Source organism: Diabrotica undecimpunctata, chromosome 7, assembly GCF_040954645.1.
Source record: "Diabrotica undecimpunctata isolate CICGRU chromosome 7, icDiaUnde3, whole genome shotgun sequence".
In the NCBI taxonomy this organism is placed as follows: Eukaryota; Metazoa; Arthropoda; class Insecta; order Coleoptera; family Chrysomelidae; genus Diabrotica; species Diabrotica undecimpunctata.
In genome coordinates this window covers 160108005-160121867 of record NC_092809.1, presented here as the reverse complement: position 1 = coordinate 160121867, position 13863 = coordinate 160108005, and the positions used below count along the sequence as shown (strand labels likewise).

At 31.8% G+C, this 13863-nt stretch overlaps 1 protein-coding gene across 1 annotated transcript in view; it reads left to right on the top strand.

Annotated features, from left to right (window-relative positions):
* The window catches only part of LOC140446105 (glutamate receptor ionotropic, kainate 2-like), a 109129-nt gene that overhangs the window by 42834 nt on the left and 52432 nt on the right, over positions 1 to 13863 (top strand). The window contains exons 5-6 of the mRNA XM_072538640.1: positions 1905 to 2080; positions 3252 to 3470. Of these exons, the coding sequence (XP_072394741.1) occupies positions 1905 to 2080; positions 3252 to 3470 (395 nt within the window). The remainder of the gene's footprint in view (positions 1 to 1904; positions 2081 to 3251; positions 3471 to 13863) is intronic.

Here is a 13863-nt window from a genome sequence, read left to right as displayed (position 1 = left end):
CAATATGTAATAACACGAAAAATAGTTGTTCCAATAAACACACTAAACCGGTCTCCTAGGTACGGCGAGGGTGAGCTATCTCGTATTGTAGAAACAGGAACCGGCTTAGAAGGGACAGCAGCAAACGCATCCAAACTTCACGCCATGTTGCCAATGTTTTCTTTTTGTCGGATATTATCGGATTGTTTTTTCGCGATAAAGTCTTTCAAACAATAAAAAATAGAAAAGTTTATTGATAACGACACCTGTCAAAGTGACAAATCTAGCTCGAAGGGCCAACAAAAACTATGTACTAATAAGGAGTTCGCCGTAGCGAACTTTGCTGGTTCGATGTAAGTTCTTTCTTATCGCACAAAGCTTCTGAGGTATTCTTTTGTTACGAAGGACCAGCTGGGGTATCCAGCACCTGAAAGGTTATTCCCTTGATAAGGGATAGGGGTAAACAATAAATTGGTAAAGCCTTGAATAAGATTTTTCAAATGTATCTTTATTAAAAGGAAAAACAAATAGCCTTTAAAACTATAAAAAATAGCATGTATCAATGTAGAAATTATCTATATAAGTTTATTGTTTATACATAACAGTAAGTGTTTATGCGATATTAAAACCGTTGTTGGATCGGAAAATCGTTTATACTCTCGCGGCACGTTCTGGCAACACCGCGACTTAAAACAATTGAAAAGTTGAAAGTATATATAAGTTTGTTACTTACAATAAGAACAGCAATAACAGCATCTAATTCTTTTTATCACATGCACTTATTGCCAACAATACTGGCCACAAAACTAGATAATAAAGAAATAATGTATTAAGAAATGGAATGGCTGGTCGCAAGCTATTGCTTGTCCGACCTAATCTTAAGGAGGTTGCTTGGCGACTGTGGATTTTTAAATAACTTGTTAGTTGTCTTTTGTCTTTCTTGTCAATAGTTTATGGCCGAGAATGGACTGGTTTGAAGGGACTAGTCCAAGTTTAGAAATAAGGGGAGTCTTCTTTAAATAAAAATAAAAAGTTTTTCAATGTACGTTTCATTAGATACGGTTTGGTGTTTAGTTGATAGATTAGCTATCCAGATATCTAGATCTCATAATTTTATATTCCTTTTTCTGGGGAGATAAAAGACGTAGGCTCCCAACCTTAAAAAAGAATTGGAAATATTCGTAAGCAAGACAAAAATATATCCAATTAACTTGTGGATTGATAGTGATATTTACATAGTTAAAATAACATTTAAAATAAAATCTTGTTTCTGTGACAGTCAGTTGACACAGGGTGTTCTTTTTTGAGACAGCTTTAAAACCTTGCCATTACTTTTTTATTGATAAATATATTTCAATAATAATCATAACTAATTAAAGCCATTTTAAATTCAGTGGTGTGGCCTTTTTTAATCAAAAAGTCTCTTATATTAACTCTTCATTTTCGACTAAGGAAAATTACCGTAATATTCCCTGGAAATGTGAATAAACATTTTAAATTATGTCCCGAAGTAAACCTTTACAAGACATTTATTATGTATAGATTGTTTTAAATCTAAATAAACCACATTGTATACAGAACGTTGTTTATTTTATCTCCGTAAAAGGCTAATAAGTTTTTATCAAAAATGAACACATAATTTGAAATATATTCAAAAAAAGGTGCAGTGTTTTACAAAATCAGAATCAGAATTATTATTAAAGTAAAACTTTCTTAAAGAGCATTTTCTTTATTAAATTTAAAAATGAAGATACTAGCATTTTTCGCCCATTTATAAATTAGCGAGAGCTCTCTGGAGAAAAGCGTTGTCAGTCGAATATAAAAACATAATAACAAATCATAGTTATGCGGTAAATTGATATTTTAATAAACGATTTAAAATTTACTTTAAAAGCACAATATCAAACTACGAAAAAATATTTCAGGTCTATTGAAGCTCCGGGAGTTGGTGAGAGCTCCTCAAAATGGGGGGCTTGAGATTCACCTACGGCAGGCGAGTCCGGAGTCATATCAAGATGTTCTCAAAGAAATTAAAAATAAGGAGATACATAATATTGTTGTCGATACCAAGCCTTCAAATTTACAACATTTTTTAAAAGGAGTAAGTCAATATTTTTCTATAGTAATATAGCAATTTATATTCAGTGGTGTTCATGTTAAACTAAATAATATATTATATAACTAATACCCCAGTCTATCCGTAAAAGTCTTTTATGAAAAAAAATGCCATTTTGGATCCTATTTGCCATAGAAGGTTATTTTTTAGATTGTGTTTTTTTACCATCTTTTAAATGAGCTTACCAGCGCATGGCAAAAACAATATTAAAGTTAATATAAATGTTTACAAGCTGAAAAGTCACCACTTTTTAGAAACTTACAAAGTAAAAAACTTTTAAGATCTACAACTCTTATTTAAACCATTTTTCTCTTAAATGTATAAAACGTTTTTAAGTTAAAATATGATTTTGTTTACTTTTTACGATTGTTTAAAAAACAAAGCAAAACCAGATGTACATCTTCAAGGATATGTCATCAGCTATACCTCAGCTTTTTGTTTCTAGAGGAATTAGGGTTTCCGCCGATAGTTTCGGTTATAGAGGCAACGAGCCTATTGTATTGTAAAAAAAATGCACCACGATTGCTAGAAATGATCGTCCAAGTTAAGCTCACTATGATATTTTGAACAGGTTCATTGCTATCGATATCTTAATTGTAATTTTTTTACTGTGGTTGTATCTTAAAAAGCAATGTATATCTTGATCTTGCGATAACTTGCAGGTACATTTTTAAACTTAAAAAAAAGGTACATAGATATTTAATAAAATAAAATGGATTATGAATGCTTATATATAAGAAGTAAGCAGTATCAGTGAAACATCCAAAATGTCCTTCGATATTTCAATAAATCGTCATGCAGCCATTTGTCTACTACTGGACGTAAGAATCTTTAAAAGAAGAATAATCGAAAATAGCTAGTTAAATAGAATAGCAGAACTGGAGGAAAAGTCATTTATTCGAAATTGTTGAAAGCATATGCAAATAAAATGAGTAGTATTTTCGCTTTTTTGTTTTTAACAGCTACTAACCGAAAATCAATCATTTTTAGTTGGTGTAAAGATTGTCAAAATTTGTTCGTTTAAGTCAATAAATTGCACTCTATGGCGATCGCTAATTACATTTAGAATTTATGTTTATATTTAGTTAATTTGAGCAACCACTGAGTAATTTAGATTATTTTATAGTCATCCACATTTCTATGTGTTTATTTTTAGATTTTACAACTACAAATGAATGATTATAAATACCATTACCTCTTTACCACTTTCGATATGGAGACATTTGATCTAGAAGATTATAAGTACAACTTTGTAAATATGACTGCCTTTAGAATTGTGGATACTGAGGATGTATCGGCGAAAGAGATTATTAGGAGTATGTTTAAAAGTCAATTTAATAGAGAAATGCGGCTACTAAATTCTACTTTTATCCAGGTAAGAAGATAATTATGTTTTTAAAATATTATCGACATATACTCATGAACAAAAATATTGAATATTTTAAAATTTTATAATGTTTTTAGTTACTATTATTTCAAAATAATTTTAGATTACTAATGTTACTCATATAGTATAATGATGTACTCAATTGGTTTGGAATATTTTGATGTTTATTATGCCATTAATTCAGCCTTAAGAGTCATTTGTGAATTTTATCATAAAAAACATTATTTACATCTTCATGTAAAGGATAAACCATTTCAATTAGATTATTTTTAGTTTAATTTATTAGCTTAATTAAACATTGTTTTGATTTAACTAAGTTTAAAACAAGTATGCTGCCAATTAGACACTGCAATGAATCCCAAGCGGTATAGATTGTAATTTTGTACGAGGAAGGATATACACAAAAAGATATCACACGACGTCTCAGGAGAATTCAATCTACAGTTTAGAATACTATAAAATGGTAGCACGAGACAGGAAATTTTGTGGAAAGGCCTGGTCATGGTCGCCCTAGGTACACAACCGCAATTGATGACCGTTTTTTGGTTCTTAATTTTACACGAAATCGCTCATTGATAACGATGCACCTCGGAAATGTGCTACTAAATATTAAACAAGTTAATGTGAGTTTAAAAATAGTTAGTTTAATCAAAAGAAGTAAACTTGAAGCCTAGACGTCCTACCAAAGCTCTACGTCTTCTTCAAAATCATAAATCTCGTCGTTTAGAATTTGCAAGAAGACGTATTCAGTGGGATATCAATAACTGGACAAATGTTCTTTTTCTTATGTGATCGATATCCTATTATAAAAGATGAATAATCGAAACCACGTCTACAGATGAGTTGGAGAACAATAATTCGCGACCTGCATCTCGCCCAGACCGTTAGTTTTGGAGGTGGTGACATAACGCTTTGGGTAGGTATTACTTAGGAGAAAATGCACCTGTGTAAGTGATTGGATGATCGGACGAATAATTAGTGACTTACATTTGAAACATCGTTCAAGATCATATTTTGCCATATGTTGCCATTGATGAGATAAAAATTTGAAGATTGGATTGGCCACCATTTAGTCCGAATTTAAATCCAATAGAGCACATGTGGAATCAGCTAGAACGCTGTATACGACAAAAAAATTCTATTCCAAATACGATAGAGCAGCTCGGCTATTTGCAGAGGATGAATATGAAATGCAATTTTTCAAGGATATGTCCAACATTTACTTACAAGCATGACGAGAACAATTCAAACAGCAATAAGTTATTTTAGTTAAAAGGACTTGATTAAGCAAATTAAATTAGCATTTAAATTTAGAGTTAAATAACCTTATTTACCGTACATTAAGCATTATTTTAGTAAAATTTTCTAGGCATCTTCTTCTTCAAGTGCCCTCTACGCTACGGAGTTTGGCAATCATCATTGCTATTCGTATCTTTGAAGCTGTTGCTCTAAATAATTGGTTAATTGTGACCTGAAACCAATCTCTTAAGTTGCGCAGCCAAAATATACATCGTTTCCTCACGCTTCTTTTGCCCTGAATCTTTCCTTGGATAATTAACTAGAGCAATCGGTACTTTTTCCCTCTCATCACATAACTAAGATATTCCAACTTCCTTCTCTTGATGGTGATCAACAGCTCCCGTTCTTTGTCCATTCTTCGAAGAACTACACTATTTGTTATTTTGTCTGTCCAAGGTATTTTCAAAATTCTTCTGTATATCCACATTTCGAAGGTTTTATCGGTATTGCTCTTGTTTAAAGTCCAAGTCTCTACTCCGTATAGCAGTATCGAAAAGATGTAGCATCTAACCAATCTCATTTTCAGGTTTAAGTTAATGTCATGACTTCCCAGAATGTCCTTCATATTAACAAAAGCAGCTCGAGCCTTTCCAATTCTAGTTTTATTTCTTCTGTGATGTCATTGTTGTTATTAACGCTTGTTCCCAAATATTTATATTTACGCACTCGTTTGATTTCGTTATTGTGAATGTACAGGTTTGCATTCAATCTTTGTTTTTTTGAAATAATCATGAATTTTGTCTTCTTGACGTTCATTGTTAACCCTTTCTCTTCACTAGCTGTGACTACCTTGTTTAAAATGGCTTGCAGGTCTTCTACTGTCTCCGCCATTAAAACCGTATCATCTGCGTATCTAATATTATTAATTGGTTGGCCGTTAGCTTTTAATCCCAATCTCTTCTTCCTCCAATGCTTTTTACATAATTTCTTCCGAATAGAGATTAAATAGCATTGGTGACAGCACACATCCTTGTCTAACTCCTTTTTTAATTTGAATTTCATTTGTTGTGCTATTTTCGATGCGTGCGACTGCCTTCTGATTATAATACAGAGTAGATATTATTCTTATATCGCGAGTGTCTAACTGTTTAGCTTTCAAGATCTCTAAAAGTTGGTCATGCTTGACGTTATCAAACGCCTTGTTGTAATCAATGAAACAAGCAAATACATCTTGATTCACATCCAAACACCTCTGTGTCAAGATGTTAAAGGCAAATAATGCTTCGCGAGTTCCATATCCCTCCCGGAATCCAAACTGAGTTTCTCTGATATCTTCTTCCAATTTTCTGTTAATTCTGTTGTGAATTATTTTGAAGAATATTTTTAAGTTATGGCTCATCAGACTGATCGTGCGATGATCACTGCACTGCTTAGCATGTGCCTTCTTGGAAAGAGGGACAAAGGTTGATCTTAGCCATTCTTCAGGAATTATACTGTTTTCATAAATCTTGTTAAATAAGTCTACTAACAAATGGATTCGATCTTCGTCTATCAACTTTAGTATATCCGCTGGTAGCTCGTCTAGTCCTGGAGCTTTGCTATTCTGTGATGACTTCACCGCTTGCATTATTTCTTCTTTGCTTATTTCTGGACCCTCTGAAAAATTATCACAAGGAGGCTGCTATTGATCGTCAAACAGTTCTTCTATATATGTCTGCCAATGTTTAAGTTTCTCCTCTGTTTCCATTATTGTTACGGTTCTGTAACGATAAAATTTTTAAATAAAATATAATATTAATAAAAAAAATAAAGCACGCCGCTGTTAAAATGTTAATAAAGGAATTATTTCTGTGGTCATATCAAGGGGTCTTTTTCTAAAGTGTAAGAATAGTTATCTATTGCGTATGATACGAATTAAAGCGAGATGGACATGTCTCGCCCAAAATATCAGAACTAGTTTTGCAGCGTATACAAAAAAAATATGGATGGGTTCGTCCAAGGTTACTTAATAGCAAAGCAATGAAAAACAAAAAGGACATTCGAGAGAAGACTGGGGAAGTGAAATGTTGTCATGTTGATGAAATGGATTATGCCGCAATTCCGGCAGTTAAAAATTACTTCTAATAATCGTTAATATTAGTGCTAGTGTAACGAACTTAGTATGCACGTTCTGTGTAAAAAGTTAAAGTGCTGAAGGTGAAATGGTAGATGGTTTTTCAACAACTTTTGGAAAAGCAAGGTAAATTTTACCCAATATAAAATGCAGCATAGAGCTAGCTGAAATCTAGGCCAACGAATAATTCGACACTTAATAAGAGTCCGAAGAACATCCATAAGTAGACTATTGTGCTTTCTTTTTCTTTAAAAAACCTAGGTTTCGGCAACGCGCTAAGGCCTTTAAGAAAATAAAAAATATACAATATGACTGACCAAATTTCTCATTAATCCGCAGTTTTTTAGTAGTTTTATTCAATCATTTTTGCAATAAATCGTTTATACGGATTGGATTTTACTAAGTTCTAATATTGCATTTAAAAATAGTATTCAGTAAATAAGTTAGTATTAACATTAAAATTCAACTATAACTAACCTAACTAAAACCTTTAGGGTTTAAGGATAGGATAGAATTGTCCAGTCCTATCGTATAAATAGGTTGGTACCAATCCTTAGGGTATATAAATGTTTATTTCTTTATGTAGGTATTTAATGATTGAAATACATTATGTCATTTTACCTAATCTACACAAGAATTTGTTATATTATTTTATATTAAACCGACTTTCATAACTTATTGGATTTTGTTTCTAGACATAGTTTGTTGTTGGATTTACAGGTTGTCCTATTAGAATATAAAAATTTATATTCAATAATACAGGGTTTCTCAGGGTACCTAGTGATCCGTTAACATTATCAGTTGGTCGTAATTACTGAAACTCTGGGTGGTCCACTAAATCGAAGGGTCTTCAAGCGAAGAAGTAAAAATCGCAAGGAACTGTGGGACAGTGAAGTTTTCTCTGGGTTTAGAATTATACTAATCACCGGGGTTGGCTTGGTATCACTGTTCTCCCACAATTATCATGTTCCCTTGTACGTATAAAAACTTAAAATTGTTGATTAAACCTTCTAAATATGTATAAACTCTATTTCACAATAAACGACTTTATTGACCAGAATTTATTTTCAAAAAAAAAATGGAAAATTACAAAATATTCAATATTTTTTTCCATGAGTGTACTATTTTTATTAGTAGATGCATGAAATGTGACAAATTTCGGATATATCAGTTTTTATTTTTAAATCGTCATTTGTAAACTATAGTTGGGCTGAGTACATATTATATTTTAATGGATATTTAAATATAATTAAATAATAAATATAATAAAATGTGTTCCCTTATTCCCAATGAATATAGTAAATGGAAAGGACTACAAAAGTAAATAAAGTTTCAAAAGACAAGTGTAAAAATGAAATATGAAATACAACATTTTTTTTTAATAATCATCAGTGCCTAAATGACAAACGAGCAATTGCAATTTAACCTCAATAACTATTGTTCCTAAAATATTTAGAACTTACCATATAGCGACTCTTATCTAAACTAACAAGATAGTACAATTTAGTTTAAAGGCTTTGACTCTTCAATCTTCTAGGAGTTACAGCTGTAAAGAAGAATTACTTAAATAATTCTTTAGTTGTAGGATAGTCCTTTTGAGTGGTTGAATTAGTTTTGTCTTCTTTTGAGGAGTCCTTGTTCGTTGCCAAATTCTTCCCAGCTTTTTTTCTCAATTTTCATGTTCCTTACTTTTTTGAATAATTGTTTTCTGTTAACCTAGGTTTCAGTGTAAAAGGGTTTTCCCATGCTGCTTGCTAAATATTGTTCATCAACAATTCTGTTTTTTTATTTATCCATTATCCATCGGTAGGCGAATAGGTCGGTCTATCAGTTGATATTAACTTCTCCTTACGTATGTAATATGGTTTTTATAGCTCTCTAGAATTGGAAAAGTTAAGAGTAGATATTTAAAACCCAAATTTAGTTGCTCTAAACATAACAAAGATTTATTACTTGCTACAAAATTTGCAAACTTTTTAATAAAATATTAGGTATCATACCTGAAAATAACAAATAAGAAGAAAATAACAATTAAAGTTATTAATAAGGTTAAATAATTTTTCGTTCATAATTTTCATAATGAATTTGTAATGTTTATTTTCCCTTGTCACTGTCACTCATCTCAATCTCCTTGGAAATCTTGCGTTCCGTCGATAAGGCGATAAAATTCAAATATATAATTATATAAATTTAAATTTGTAAACTTATGGTTTTGTATAACCAACTTATATACATAAATAAAAAGTTCTATTACAAATAATACCAATTTACATTTGGCTTTGTCACAATTTCCAATTTTTGTCAACACATCGCTTTTGTATCCTACACAAATCAGGATTTTGACTGCAGGAAATATAAATTTATATTGAATTTCTTAAGACGTTTTCATTCACAGCTACTAGATAAAGTTTTGGTATGCAAGAAGCGAAGGGAACATTCTCATGAGCGTAGATACATTAATGAAAAAAAATTGGTAACATTAATCATAATTAGAATTGAGCAAAGAAATAAATGATGCTTCGTAATACCGTTGCTAAACTTTATGTTAATATTTATCGTAAATTTTTAAATTGTTTGTTTAGATTTGTACAAAACGTTGTATTACATTCAGATTGTATATATATATATATATATATAAGTAAAACAACGAATTTGTCCTCCCAGGCCATATATTTGGCCATTTAAATCAACAAAGCAATAGCAGCTTTTGCTAGAAGATTTATTCTTTTACATATTTCGCATAGCTCAGAGGACAGAAAACGATATTATTATATCGTTTTCGTTCATGGCCGCCAAAGCAGGTGGCGCCTCTGCATGCTAACCACTACTGTGGTGAAATTATGGGAGACATTCGTTGGACTTTCCGAGTTTGCATTTGTATGAGCCCAAGTGTCTGATGAGGCTGGGATAGGCCGAAATGAGTCATAACACTTTATTTATACCGATTCGTGCACGGGAAGTTTAACGAATTTGTCCTCCCAGGCCATATATTTGGCCATTTAATTTACTCTTGTTCGAATACAGTATAAAGCTCTTAAAATATGTTTGAAAGCCATGGTATCTTTACCAAATCAAGCCATTCTGGCAGAGTCTCTATTAAAATATGGATGTTATAACAGTAATTTGATCGCTAAAATTCTTGAAATTGAAAATTTTACAAACCATTATTGAAACAGAAAAATTCATCTCCTTTGGTAGATGCGTTTATTGGTACGAACTTATTTTAAACCGAATTTCGATCCTATGTATAATTGAAAAATCTACCACCTTATATTCTCTCAGTATTCAGTTTGCAGTCTCGTAGTATTTCGGGCTAAAGCATGGAACAATTGAGCAAGTCCACAGAATAGTAAAAAATCTCCTAGGCGCTGAAAAGTAAATCCTATCTCTCAGCAGCCTTTCTAGACGTCAGTGAAGCCTTCGATAAGGTTTCACATGAACGCCAACTTTATAAGATAAAGAAACAATTGCCATATTCTTTTTTTCCACTCCCAAAATCCTACCTATCAGATAGACACTTCCTGGTAAAGCAGCACGATGAATACACACAGCTCCACCCTATCAAAGCAGGTATTTCACAAGAAAGCGTACTAGGACCTATTTTATTTCTGATGTTCACTGCATACCTCCCATTCAGCAGTAACACAGAAGTTGCTACTTTTGCAGACGACATGCCACACCGCAATACTGGCCATGAACTCTAATCCCACAAAAGCATCAGAAAATGTACAAGAAGATCTAAATAAAATAAAAACTTAACTAAAAAAATGGCGAATTAGATTAAATGAAACTAAGTCAACATTATGTAACCTTCACAATGTAACGAAGTGAATGTCCTTCAGTCACACTCAATTGCAACCAATTGAGTAAGGCGAACGAAACAAAATACTTAGATATCCATCTTGACAAACGATTAGCCTGGCAGAAGTGCATCTTTACCAGAAGAAAACAACTGGGCATTAAATTTAGACATATGTATTGGTTGATTGGCCAAAATTCTAAATTAACATTGGATAACAAACCGCACATACGTTACATCCTTTTTAGAAAAAGATCTGCCTTCGGTAAAAGAAGTTGTAACAAGGAGCAGTGTCAAATATGGTGAAACGATAAAAGAGCAACAATTTACTCGTGAAGAGGTTATTCGATAACAATAATAAAGTGCGTAAGCTGAAACGTTTTAAACCAAATAATCTACCAAACAGATTTAATGTTTAAGCAAAACCAACTGTATTTTAAATTCTACCTTAATTATGTGATATGTAGTTGTGATTGTGTTTTATTATTTTATTGGAACTCTGGAACTCTCTGGAAGAGGCTCCTACAGGCTATGTAAACAAACAAATTACTTATTGTTCTTTATTTTTGGATAGATTGTAATTTTAAGTGGAGTTAATAAAAAAATATCGCTAATATTCAAAACCAATAGGTACCAAAAGAAAAAAAACTAGTAATTTTGTCCAGGGCCTGTAATGAATTAAAAATAAAAATGTAGTTTATTGAACCATTATTTTTTGTTAAAATTAGAATAATAAAAGATATTTCTCGAGTCATATCGATCAGGCTTATAAAACAAAAACCCCGTCTTCCCAAGTTCATTGGATTTTAAGTGTCCAGACTTATCGAAACTGAAATATAGCTCCGAGCCAGCAATTCCTTCAATTTTCGAGATTATTTTCATTTCTCTAACAACTCCAATTTCTCAAAAACAACTTCAACTTGTCATCGTTTTCTACCTTCTCTCACTAAAGCTTGTAATTAACCAACCAAGGCAACAATATTAAATTAAAACTTGGTAGAAAGTTTTATCATAAATCTCGAGTCAAATGTTCCATAAAGACGCAACGTCGCGTCCAAGTCGAAGTAGCAAAGCGGAAAACAGAAGGGACGTCAATTACATCTTATGTGCCAAAATGTTTGACCGAATCGATTTGTACTGAAGTGAATGTATTTATCTACTTAGTTGATTAAGAGTAACGGTTCTTGTTGCGTGCACTAACTACAATTTAATGGAAATAGCTTAAAATAAATTAACGTTGGTACTTCGTAAAGTTTAGGTAATTATAATTAGATTATTTGGTATAAGAATTTAAATGATACCAATATAAATTTTGCAGTCAATAATTAGTCCAGTCGTCAGAGAGTTGACCCCTAAAAATCATACTAACAAGCTGAATTCTCCAGCAAATATTAATTTTGGGACCCCAACAACAATACAAATAAGTTTAGCACTTTTACCTCTGGGTTTCCCCCTAAAGCCCCCATCGTAGGAAGATAAAAACGCGAAAAAATCGTTTTAGGAAGAATCTGTACGTTGTAAAAAAAATGTTTCAAATAAAAAATGTAGCTTAGATAATTTTAAACAAAATGTTTATGTTTAAAGCACTTTTTGTGTAGAATGAACTGTTCTCTTAGAAAAAACGCTTGAAGCGACCGTCGATGACAGTTACGAGCGCGAAATCAATGTTCAGTTTTTTTATTTTGCCGAGAATAAACTTAGTTTTTATAAAAGTGTTAAATAAATACACATGCTGCGATATTTGCCATTTTTTACAATTATCGTATGATCAATAAAATAGATCACTTTAATTGACCAGTCGTAGTAAAATTTTCACTACGACAACAAATTTGTGGCATTTGAAATATGAATAAAAAACACATAATGTCATGTTTTACATCACAAACAATCGCATGTCACGGAAAATGTATCCAAGAAGCCGGTTATAGGTTTAGTTTATAGCAGAAGTTTGGTTCCTTTGGTGGCCAGTCAATGAAAGACATAGATTGTATTGATATCATGAGAATCAAAAAATTTCAAAAATAGCGCCACATTTATTTATTTAACACCTTTATAAAATCTGAGTTTATTTGAGGCAAAATACAAAAATTACATACGAAACCTGAACTCCTTACCTTTAGAACGCATTTTGTTTTTTGTCGTTAGGTCACTTGAATCAAAAGATATCAAATTTTTACTGTCCAGCTGATAGTCCAGGATAGAAAAGTCCAGAAAAGATACTAATAGTCCAGGAAACGAAGCTCAAAATAGGACAAACGCTCGCAAATTTTTCGGAAAAGACCAATTTGCATATAATTTGGGATTAAGTTTAACTTACCGTCTACTTTAAAATCTTCATTGTATCGACAGGCGCCTTTAATTTTTTAAGGGTAAAAACTTCAACTTTCAAATTATTTTCAAATGTTTGATCATTAGACATTGTAAGCAGTTTATTAATGGTTAAATCAGAAGCCAAATACTGTTGGTTACTTTTTTGTCTACAATACTGGACAACAAAACATTGCAATTTTTCAAGAAACACTTTGACTGCCCGTTTCTTTTGAGCATAAAGGGATTTTTGTCTTAAACCACCTCGATTCTGTTATGGGATAGAGCCGGGTTGTTAAAAAAATGCGACCAATTCTTTGAATACGGTCCTTGAAAACTTAATATTTTTAAATGTCTTTTTATCATACCTGTATTATGAAGTCATTCGTTTCTCTTATATTTACAAAGTATCTGATAGCTACCAAACTTTTAGGTAAACATGCTTTTTTTGCTCTAGATCTTGAAGAGACACTGACAGACATTATATTTCAAGTTAAAGTTGTTTTGTTTAGTCTTCGTTTTCAGATAACAAAGTAGGGCATGAATATCTTTAATAGTATGGCATTTTGGAAAAACAGGTAGTTGTTAAAGCTCCTATCTATGAAAAAAGAAACAAAAACATAACCTAAAAAATGTTCAAATTAGAAACGTGTATTCTTTATCTTTTCAATATGGCTATGTTTTTCGTCCATTTTGTAGGATCTCTGGCACTTTGCCTTGCTCCACGGGTAAACAAAATGATTCATTATTATTCATACTGTTATTAAATATTTAATATTTTTATCTAAGGAGTGTTGAAATGACAACAGCACAAAACGTTTTTAAGTCGTTCGTGTAATGGATATTATAATAATTGTTGAGTGATGCATACGACCTACTGAGTTTTTGAGTTTCTAATGGTCCCGGACAAGATAAGTTTTGGA